This window comes from Danio aesculapii, chromosome 8 (assembly GCF_903798145.1).
Source record: "Danio aesculapii chromosome 8, fDanAes4.1, whole genome shotgun sequence".
Lineage (NCBI taxonomy): Eukaryota > Metazoa > Chordata > Actinopteri > Cypriniformes > Danionidae > Danio > Danio aesculapii.
Genome location: NC_079442.1, coordinates 12,034,012 through 12,046,377, shown reverse-complemented (window position 1 = coordinate 12,046,377; position 12,366 = coordinate 12,034,012). Strand labels below are relative to the sequence as shown.

Here is a 12,366-nt window from a genome sequence, read left to right as displayed (position 1 = left end):
GACTTGTCAAGATCCGCTGCTACATCTGTATCAATGCTAGGAATATCTAAACTATCTAAAAAGGGATGCATAGTGGATTCATCTTCAGGAACTTCTGATTTATAAAGACTGGAATAGTAAGAGAGGAAAATTTTATTAATGTCAGAAGGATTTTTAGTTAATAAGCCAGAGGAGTCATACACTTGAATAATTAGACGAGAGGCAGCTTGTCCCTTAAGCTGGGATGCTAATAGCCGACCAGCTTTATCTTCGTATTCATAATAAGTAGCTTTAGTTCTTCTTAACATAAATTCATCACTCTTTGTACTAAGCAAATCGAATTTTGTCTTTAACTCCAGCTTCTTAGCACATAACTCAGGGGTAGGATTATTAAGAAGCTGTCTATCAGTTTCAACTATGAAGTCAAGCAGATCCTTTAACTTTTGTTTCCTTTGCTTGTACTTATAACCAGTGTATAAAATAATGTGACCTCTGATTACCACTTTAAATGTTTCCCATAATAAAGAAGGGGAAATAGCTTCTGATTTATTTGTCTCAATAAACACATCTATATTATTACTTATATACTCACAAAATTGTTTGTCTGATAATAATCCTAAATCAAACCTCCACTGATTGGCTCGGCCTCTAGAATAAGAAAGATTTAGGTTAAGTGAATGTGGAGTGTGGTCAGAGATGACAATAGTAGAATAATCAGAAGTACTAACTAAAGGTAGGAGAGCTTTATCTAAGAAAAAATTATCAATGCATGAATATGATTGATGAACACTGTAAAAAAGGGAAAAGTCTTTTCTTGATGGGTTGAGAAAGCGCCATGGGTCAACACATCCAGCCTGATCCATGAAAGAAGACACTGCCTTAGCCATCGCAGTTTGCTCTAAAGTTTTAGGATTCGACCGATCAAGCCTTGGTCCATAGCACAATTGAAATCGCCTCCCAGTATAATGTAATGGGAATTCAAGTTCAGGATAGATGAAAAAATAGAAGTAAAAAAAGCTAAATTATCCCAGTTTGGAGCATTAATGTTTACCAACACTATTGACATATGAAAGAGACTACCAACAACAATAACATAATGACCCTCGGGGTCCGAAATAATCTGTGATGGAGAAAAATTAACACATTTATGCATAACAATAGCTGTACTTGTCAAAATATTCTATCAGAATTTAAATTTTTAAGATGAGAAAATACTCTGGAATGTTTAATCGGTACTCCTAAACCTCGAACATTTCAGCTAATCAAATTAACCAAAGACCCTCTGCCACTTAGTCCTGTGTTAAAAACAGTCATTCCTATGGTGCAAAAAGGTAAAATCAATCAGGCAAAAAGACAAAAACAAAGTACAATTATGTGCCTAAACGTTCTGCTTCAAACAAATAACAACCCTGGAACTAACAGAACAAAAGAACAAAAAAGCAAATATCCTACACTCGCCATTAAAACCAGCATGAGTTGCAGGAAAATAATGTTACACAGCCGGAAAACCATGTAGTATAGTCCACTCCGAACATGACCAGTAATAATAATAAAAGTGTCCCTAATAATAAAACAAATAAAATAAATGACTAAATAAATAAATAATAAATGAAAACAATTAATAAAATATAAATTACTGTCCTTTAATGTCAGGGAAACAAAAATAGTCTGACAAGTTGAATGTCCTTGTAAATAAGAGTGAGCACAAGTGAAGTTAACTGTCTGTGAGCCATACTAATCACTGCATACTACACATACAGGAGAAGGCATTAAAAGTGAGTTTATGAAATTTTCCATTATCGCTACCCAGTGTTAAAGGCAAAGGCATTATCTAACTTGAATATTTTCCTGGAAGTTGCATTCAGCCGTCTTCAGGGTGTCGAAAGTATGCTCGCCATTGTAAGTGATGCGCAGACGAGCTGGGTAGATCATACTGAATCTTATTCCCTTCTTGTATAGTTTTGACTTAACTTCATTGAAAGCAGCATGTTTCCTTGCAACTCCCTGCACTAAAGTCCTTGTAGATCTTAATGGAGTGCCCTTGATAGGAGATATCTTTGTGTTCCTTGGCCCATCGTAATACGGTATCTTTGTCCAGAAACCTGTGAAATCTGATGATGAATTGCCACGTCTATTACCTTGGTGGGGCTTGGGTGCTAAACTCCGATGAGCGCGATCAATTTCAGGCAGGACTGACAGGACATCTTTCATGGTGTTAAAAAAAAAGTCTGTCATGAATTTTCTTGGATTTCTAACCCCAATCCCCTCTGGAAAGCTGACCACTCGTAGATTCTGTTGCTTCGATTGAGAGACCAAATCATCAACAACAGACCCCAACGTAGCATTTAAATTCGACGCCGCAGTTAATTCGGCTTTTAACGAAGAAACTTTGTTCTCCAACTCGGTAGTCCTGCCGCTGTGATCCGTAAGGGCCGTCTCCATATGGATAAGAAAGAGTTCAGCAAAGCAGTAAATTCCTCTGTTAAACTTCGCCTTGATTTCTCCAGCTCTGATACGAGTATCTCTGCTGTTGAAGGAACAGGTGCTGCCGCCATATCTGACACCTCGAGGTCCTGGCCTGGGGCTTCGTGGTCTGCAGCACTGCCGGTTTTTTTATTTCTGATCATTTAGTTAAAGACTTGATCATTAAAGACACTATAAATTGTGTCGAGTATAAGAAATGACTGCTGCAAATGAATCAAACTAAGAAAAGAGTCAGAGCACGGACAACCTGCGACCTCTCGCTACATACTTAACAAAGCGTCTCTGACCCCATATTCCCAGAGCATCCTCCACAGAATGCCACAAGGAACACGGTCGAATGCCTTCTCCAAGTCCACAAAACATATGTGGACTGGTTGGGCATACTCCCATGAACCCTCAAGCACCCTGGTGAGGGTATAGAGCTGGTCCAGTGTACCACGGCCTGGACGAAAACCACATTGTTCCTCCTGGATCCTATGTTCAACCATCGGCCGGAATCCTCCTCTCCAGTACCCTGGCATAGACTTTCCCAGGGAGGCTGAGGAGTGTGATCTCCCTATAGTTGGAGCACACCCTCCGGTCCCCCTTCTAAAAAATGGGAACCACCACCCCAGTTGCCCAGTCCAGAAGGGTCACGTTTTATTTGTATTTATAAGAATGTTTATTTCCTTTTGAACCCCACTTTTTCCACATTTTGGACTCGTATACAGTAGTCAAAATTTAAAGTGTTTCAAGAGGGACTTCCGGTGTGGTCGACAACATGTGAAGACATGTTTGACTGACCTCTATACTGAACTGTGCATATTTTTTAATCACAAATCATTCTCGACCAGATTATGTTGAATTCACACAATTAAAACAGCACAGTCTATTTAAAGCCAATTTATGTTTCATAATTTTCCTGTTTCTGGACTTTAAAGTGTTTCAAGACCTTTCATTAAAGTCATCCTAAAACTACTGAACAACACTCATTGTTAGCTTAATACAATTTTGAAAAACTTTTTGATCTACTTCAAATGTTTACTATTAAATATTCGCTGTAAATATATGAGTAATCACCAGTTAAGTGGCTCAGTCCTTTCCCTCTCACTTCATTCCACCTAGGATAATTTTCAATAGCTTGACAGTTGTGACACAAAAAGGAGTATGTTTGTACCTCATCTACTGACTGTGATATGGCCCTGTTAATTTGCTTAATAACAAATTGTGGTTGTTATTGATAATTTATTTAAATCTAGTGACATTGGTGGTGATGATATTCTCTGGCAAATGAGTGAACTGCAATTTTTTTGCATCCATTGTGTCGTTATAAAGTTCTGTTGTTTTTTGTAGACAGTCATACTACATTCATATACAGTAATATTATATAATCTTCCATCTATTTAACATGATCTTATTGAATAAATATATAATTTTTCTTAAATAATGCATTTTTTTAAAAAAGTACAATATATTGTCTTACTAAATAATAAATACCATTTAAAGATTATATGAAAAAAATGCCACTTTTTTGCAGCTGTGTTACTAAATGATAAATATGTTGTGTCTGGAAATGGAAAGCCGGGGATAAGCAATACATATCCCTCACCTCTGGAGAAGAGCCTTTTAACCTATAAACTATACCTCACACCTGACCATCTACCTCAAACCGAAGAGCTCTTTATTTCTGGACCAGTCACAGATAAAATCCACATACAGGTGCAGCATTTGGATTACATCTTTGTTACTGGACCTTTGATGTATGTGAATTTGAATGTTAATAATAACTACTGTTACTTCTAAAATTATCATTTTAGGTGTATCGGAAATATGGACAAGAGTATGGAGACCTCACCAATCCAAATATCTCATACCAGTACTACTCAGAAGATGTTTCAGTGGAAAGAGCTTCAAAGGGCAGGTGGTCCACTAGCATATCTGCCTGCTCAGTAACCTGTGGTACAGGTAATATGCAGTTTCTTTTGAACCACACACAATTAAAATTTAAAGAAAAATATTGCCAGAAATATATGTATATTTATGTAATAATATACCACACACACAGGCAGCAGCCTTTGATATGTCAAGTGAATAACATCAATATGATTATATACAGAAGTAGTATTATTTACAGTAATAACATTACATTACTGCATGGCATTTTAGTGGCACGTGTCAGTTAATACCTTTCAAAATCTGTCTATCAGGAACATTTGATGTGAACATCACATGAAATAGTTACTATATTAAATATTGCTGAAAGACTTAATGCTAATCATGAATGAAAGTTCACTGTAAAAAACGCTGGGTTCCACACAATTGATTTGTGTTGGGACAACATATGGAATAAAGTTAGCTTATTTAGTTTTGACAAATTTGTGGATTGAACATAAACCAATTAGGTTGTCCCAATGAAATTTCAAGAATTGTGTTGTTTCAGCTAATTTTAAATAAGTAGTTTCAACAAGCAACAAAAATATTTTTTTGAGTGTTGACAGTACATTCCATGCATTGAAGTTTCCTGTGTTTGGGGTTTGTAGCCAAAATCCAGTCAGAGACAGATCAGTAGAAGCAGTTGTAGGGATAATTGCATTGGTCTCACGCATTTCAACAAAAATTTAGTGATATTTGGGGTTTGTTCCAAATATTAACATCAATGTTGGTATGGTTCCAGTTTTGCTCACAGTACAATGACATGCGCTATTAGGTGAATTGGATGACCTATGACCTACTGGCCGTAGTGTATGAGTGCATGTGTAAATGCGAGAGTGTATGGGTGTTTCCCAGTACTAGGTTGTGGCTGGAAGGGCATCCACTGAAATTATCTGATTAAATCGGGAGGAAAACTAAATAATTAGGAGCACGCATATTGTAGATTTCTGAAACTCCTGATGTCACACAGACATGTATTTTGGTTGGAGGAAGCTATAAAGTCTATGTTTTCTTTTTCTTAAACATGAATTATGAATCCAGACTACTTTTGAAAATTTCATAAGGACCAAACATTACTTACCCAGGTAGCAAAGAATTCTGGCCCAGATTTGGCATAAATCTGGCACAGCAGGCATTCATCCGGCAGTGGCATACAGCATGTGGGCCAAACATGGGCCTGGTTTGGCAGAGGTGGCACCGTCTTTAAGGCGGCACACAATATTTGGGCCAGATGTAAAATGTAGTATTTGGCCCAGATGTTAATAATTGATATATGGGCCATGTGAGTCTGGTCTATCTTGACCCATAAAAAACACATGTATATTATTTTCAAATAAAAATAAAAAATTCTGAAAAAATTCTATCAGGTCGCTTCGAGGAAAGGCACGCCCATAGCACGCCTAAAGTGCAACGATTCATGGGTTTATCAATTTCATTGCAGTCGTGACACACCAACATATCTGGCCCAGTTCAGGCTCAGTTATGGGTTATTAACTTGGCTAAGACTTGGCCCAGATTTGGTCCATGTTTAGCTCTTGTCTGGAAGCACAGACTTGGTCCAGTCATGTACCGCAATTCACTGTTTGATTCACCAAGCAAAAGCTGATTGTGTGGGCCAGAGCTGGGCCAGAGATATTTTGCTATGTGGGATAGGTTATGTTGAACTTGAGCTAAGCACTCATACTGTATATATAGACATTATTAGCAATATTGCACACAATGGAGTCTATCAAAAAGAGCATATTATATTAAAAAAAAATCCAAAATAACTCTCCGTACATGTTTAGTTCATGATTTTACCATTGATCAATACACAGTGTTATCTCTAGCAAGTTTTTTTTTTTTTGCTGGGAAACTTTGGGTTCTGCCATGTATGTAGATGTTGCTATGACATATATCACCTTTCTAAAGATTGTTGCGGTGATCCCTTCATGGTAATGGTGTTTCCTGATTGCAATGGTCTTTTTATGCCTCATTTTCAATTGGTGGATGTGGTTTTGCCAAGTAGGATGCAATCCTGGATTACTCTTTATGTAGATCTAGGATCTCTACCCCAATGGTAAATTATTCCGTCAGAGGGAATTAATAGATAGGTAACAGTGATGTAGAAGACCATACAGTAACCCTAAATATAAACATATCCATTAAATCTGATTGGCTGATTGGAATGTTGCCCCAGGATCAACAAAGATGTTAGTTCAGGAACATGTTCAACTTGGTGAAATTGCACTAACCTTTCCATGAAGCCGTACAGTTTTGTACAATACAGTTTGGCACGGTTCCCACTGACCAGGGGTTGCGTTTTTTGAAAACCATCGTTAGCCAACTAAGGTCGCAAGTTCTGTTATTATAAACATAGTTCGTTGATTTGCCGTTTCCCAAATCCATCGTTCCAACGAACATTCGCAAACTGCGCCGTAAACTTTTATGCTTGCAACTACACCACTGGAGCTGTAGTTAGAAACATAGTTCGTGGCTGTGTTCTATTCCCAGTTATCCCCCTATGCCCTATTCGTTTAGAACATTCAAACATTTAAACTTGCAATTATTTAAAAAAAAGCATTAAAGTCATCTCTCTTAGGTGTAATTTGCTTTCAAAGTGTTTTTACAGTTCAGTTTTGGCAATCTTCATGTTTACAACTGCGCTCCCTTTGCAGTGCACTTTCAAAACATTGATGTCATTTTGAACACAGCCATGGCTCATGACGAAAGCTATAGGTGACCTATTATTTAAAAGTGGAATTTAGGCTGTGTTATGTCTCCAAAGCTTTTGAAAACAAAAAACATAGCATACGTTAATGCTTTTAATTTGGAAGGGCATCTGCTGCGTAAAACAATATGCTGGATAAGTTGACGGTTCATTCCGCTGTGGCGACCCAAGATTAATAAAGGGACTAAGCCGAAAAAGAAAATGAATGAATGAATAAATATTTGTAAAGGAAACATAGGCCCTATATGTGCTACATATATTTCAATTGATATGGAAGACGAGTGCATGTTTTTGTCAAAACTAATATTGGATTTTTTTAATGCATTTGTGTGTAAAACAATATAATTTGCACAAAGAAATTATGGGGTTCTTCTCTAAAGAAGTTGTTACCACCCTATTTAGAGCACCGTTGTGGGCGTTATACATTATAACGTGGTTCAAATTTGTGGATCTGCGAAAGAGAAACTACAGGTTTTGGGAAACACTTGTCACTACATCGCTCTTTTTCCAAATGATGCATCATACTATGATAGTTCAGCTGCGAGTTACGTCGTTGTTTGGAAAACGCACCCCAGGCTTGCATTTTTTACACTGTTGTTGTGTACACCAGAACGCTATAATCAATGTCATGATCAATGTCACAAGAAGAAAACAAGCTTTGATTGAGCTTGGGCCAATTGTGGTTCATTCAACACAGGCTTATTGTGGATATGTACCCCTGTCTTTCATTTCTGGAGAACGTGAATTTTGCGTTACAGTAGCCAGAGGTACATATGGCTGCATTTTGTCTTTAAAATAAATGCTATGGGGCGGTATGACATCGCCAATGGCTTTTGTTTCTTTTAGCACTACCAGTTGACCACTTACCTCCATATGAACGGCTGTTCCAATGTTACCAGTTTGCCCAGTAGCTCGCAGCGTATGTCAGTGGACTTTTGGACATGGAGCTGAGATGACCACGATGACAGGGTTTAAATCTAGTGAAGAACGGTTCCAATGGGCTGAAAATGTGGTGAAATTGGTGGTCTCGACTGCTTTTCTTTTTCTAGATTGCTTTTGAAAACACTATCAGTTGGGTTTAGGGATGGGGATGGTTGGGTCAGTCGGTACATTTGAACATTTCTCAGAAATTTGAGATCATCAAAAAGTGTACACAGCGGCCTCTGGTGGATTTGCAAAAACAAAAACTGAGAGCAGACATACCTCCAGTTACGTATTTCGCTGCCTCCAGAAATGTAGACCTGAGTACGTATGTGTACTGAGCCTGGGTTGGGTTCATTGCTTTGCACCATCACATTGTTTTATCATGGTGTCCTGTTTTGGCTGTGTAGTCTACATGCAGTTCAGTCTTGCATCCTGTCCTTGAAAGTTCAGACTTCGCAAGTTTGATATGGAAAATAAACTCCTGAGGACACGTCAGGTAAATCTTCAAAGAGTTGTACGTTATAACCTTATTATCATCCTGGCTAAGTTGTTTTACTATCTTAACAATAAAATGAAAACATGATTTAAGGAACTGCTATTTTCATTTTAATATTAACAATTTACAGACAGCAGAAATGTTGAGGCATCGTGTAGCTGCATATTTATAGGAGCGTCATCTTCACTGTATGCATATTTATAACAAAACCGAGCCTATAACATCACAGCCTCCTTTCATTTTCATTGAAAATATGAAACATACCCTCTCTTTTGCTGAATATCAGTTTTAATAATCAATAATGGCCATTATAAAAGTATACTGTACAATAAGTTTATACATTATAGGAAATAAAGGCCAGCAATCAGTCAATATATACAGAATTAACGTGGTTACATTAATATATTAAATCATCTTTGCGGGGAATATTACATTATAGATTTGTTATATCTTATATTTGTCGAATAATATGTCGTTAGATATAGACAACAAGATTAATTAAATATCACATTTAACAAATATAGTGAGATTAGATCCAGCGGTAGATCCTTGATGAACAGTTCGATGAGCTCTCATCTGGGTAGATATGCTGCAGTATATGTCATCACGTGATGTGCGTTTTCAGTGGTGTTGTATAGACGTAGAGTTGTTAAGAAACGCTGGGTGAAACACTAGTGTGGACGCGGATCGTTTTTATTCTAAAAACACCATTTTAAAACTAAGACGTACTAGTGTAAACGGGGCCTAAGGCCCTTCTCCCCGATCACTCAGCTTAGATGGCCGGCCAGCTCTAGGAAGAGTCGTGGTGGTTCTAAACATCTTCCACTTATGGATGATGGAGGCCACTGTGCTCATTGGAACTTTCAGAGCAGCAAAAAATGTTCTGTAACCTTCCCCAGCCTTGTGACAATCCTGTCTCAAAGGCTTGCAGACAATTCCTTTGTTTTCATGCTTGGTTTGTGCTTTGACATGCACTGTCAACCCTGGGACCATATATAGACAGGTGTATGCCTTTTCAAATCATGTCCAATCAACTGAATTTACCACAGGTGAACTCCAATTTAGCTGCTAAAACATCTCAAGATGATCAGTGGAAACAAAATGTACCTGAGGTCAATTTAGAGCTTCACAGCAAAGGCTGTGAATACTTATGTGCATGTGATTTTTCAGTTTTTTTATTTTTAATAAATTTGCAACAATTCCAAAAAATCTTTTTTCACGGTGTCATTATGGGGTATTGTGTTTAGAATTTTGAGGAAATAAACGAATTTAATCCATTTTAGAATAAGGCTGTAACATAAAAGATGTGGAAAAAGTGAAGCGCTATGAATACTTTTCTGATGCACTGTATGCGTGGATTGAACTTAGACGTGAGTTAATTTAACAGAAAGAAATCATGCCTGCATAATTATAATTTTTTAAATAGGAGTTGTCACATACACTAGAAACGATTGAAGCTAATGATATTTGGGATTAAAGCTAATAATATTACTTACTAATAATTGTAAATAATGTTTAATTTCTTGCACAAGCCCAACGTTTTGCATTATAAGACTTCTGTGCATCAATAAGAGCCACAGGTATTAATTTGTAATTGTATGTATTCTTAATAACTTAAAAACTAGTAACTATTGAATACAAATCAACAAAGAACAGATTCATTTAACAGTCTTATTTAATGTTCTACGGAAAAGGAAAAAGTCATTTTTGGGTGAACTATCCATTTAAGATTTGCTGCTAATGATACCACAAGACAGAGATTTAGAAATTTAATGGAATCCATGCCTTGACTCATCAGACTTATTTTGTCAACAAGAGGGGATTTTAAATAAATTCATGATATAAGAACTAAATCAAATTAATTATATTGTCTTTCCAGTATTAATTTTATTGAATTTTCACGAATTGCTCTTTATGTTGTAGGCATCCAGAAAATTAATCAACAATGTATGGATGTGGTCACACTTGAAAACCTGAAAGATGAGTTTTGCAGTTCACTCCCTCGGTCATCTGACCTGCTTCAACCCTGCTTCCTGCCAGACTGCTCACCCAGGTGACTTTCAGAATATTAGCTTCATATTGCAAAGGATCTACTGTTCATCCAAATATAGCAGAAAATGTATTAAACAATGTAAAATGTCCATGTTATAGAATTATATGAATTATCAAGTTAGTTCAGATGTTAAGTAAATACCTTTTTAGATAGTTGCCAAGGAAACATTTCTTATTTTTGTTTGGATAATTAAAATTAAATAAACCAAAATGGCAGGACGGTGGCTCGGTGGTTAGCACTGTTTAATTATCTTAGCTTAAAGCAAAAACGAGGCTCGGTGGTTAGTATTGTTGCCTCACAGCAAGAAGGTCACTGGTTGAGTTTGTTCTCCGTGTTCTTATTGGTTTCCTCCGGGTACTTCAGTTTCTCACACAGTTCAAAGTCTAAATTGGATTAACTAAATTGGCTGTAGTGTATTTGTGTGTGTGAATGAGTCAGTATATGGGTGTTTTCCAGCAGTGGGCGTTTATGAGTTAGTGTACTCTCCATGCTTGGGTTGCAGCTGGATGGGCAGTCACCGTTTAAAACCTTTTCTAGAAAACCCCTGGCAAATTAGAGACTGATCTAAGTTCAGACTGCAGGACTTTCAAAGTGGTCACATCACAGATGTTTTCACACTGCATGACTATCTGGGGTAGCGTATGTTCATAGTGTTATTTTCAATCAGAACACATTTCACACGGCATGATTTGTCGGTGAGTCAAAATCAGGGCTAAAATCATGCAGTTTGAACTCGGCATAAGTTGAAGCAAAGTGAGTGAGTGAGTAAACTGTATTTTTAATATTTATTATCTTGTCTTAGATAGGTGCATCATGAGTGCCATACCCTGGCATATGTATATGTTTTGAGTCTTTAAATAATCACACATCATCACGCAGGAGACCCAGTTAATGGGTGTTCAGGCATCATGTGTACAGGTAGTACACACAGCTCTCGTGTTCTGAATTACAACCACTTTAACGTAATGTATCCTTCCTCAGTGACCAACTTCGTGGCACTTAACCTATTGACTATGCTCAGCATGCTGTAGGCCTACAAATGGACTGGCCTGTGAATTTACTGCATTGAAACATTGACGGGCCAGCAGCTGGCCCAACACTAAGCATAAATTACTTAATTAAACCCAGGTTAGCATCTCCTCTAAGATCTTCAGAATCCACCTGCACTCTGGACAGATGCTATTGACCGATGCTGTCTATAAAGCAATAATGGATGGCTGTCAGATACTAGAGTGGGTGAGGGATCTCTACAATAGATTTTATTAGGAAATTTATAGCAAGTCCAGAAAAAAAAACACAGAAAGAGTTGATTGAGTAATAATCTTTTTATCAAGCATGTGCTACTCTAAAATAGTAGACTCTGCTGAAATTGAACCTGGTCTCTGAACTTGGCTGGTATTCAATTCAATTCAATTCAATTCAATTCATTCAATGGTATATGGTGCCAATTAAGTGAACAGCTTGACAGACAACCAGATAACTCCAGACTTCACTGATCAGCTGGGTGACCACTCCTGTGTGATCTAACCAACCTGGTAGCTTTGAGATCTCTTCTGGACTAGAGTATCAGTTGGGCGTAAGTAATCAGTTATCAGATGGGCGTAAGAGTATCAGTTTAGAGCAAGTTGGGCACCTAGCCAAAATGATGGACAGGCAAAAATGTCCCTCAGCACTGATATGTTCTTCGACATGTTTCTTGACTTATGTTTCTCTCCTGGAATTCACATTCCTTCTACATTTCTCCAATGATGAAGTAGCATTCTCCAAATCTTTAGAACTCCAGATACTTTAGAACTTGTGGAGTAACCT

At 37.4% G+C, this 12,366-nt stretch overlaps 1 protein-coding gene across 3 annotated transcripts in view; it reads left to right on the top strand.

Moving 5' to 3' along the window:
• adamts13 (ADAM metallopeptidase with thrombospondin type 1 motif, 13) overlaps positions 1-12,366 on the top strand; it is a 75,793-nt gene that overhangs the window by 25,959 nt on the left and 37,468 nt on the right. For all 3 annotated transcript variants that reach the window (XM_056463177.1, XM_056463176.1, XM_056463179.1), the window contains 3 exons: positions 3,980-4,161; positions 4,260-4,407; positions 10,428-10,557. In XM_056463177.1, the coding sequence (XP_056319152.1) occupies positions 3,980-4,161; positions 4,260-4,407; positions 10,428-10,557 (460 nt within the window). The remainder of the gene's footprint in view (positions 1-3,979; positions 4,162-4,259; positions 4,408-10,427; positions 10,558-12,366) is intronic.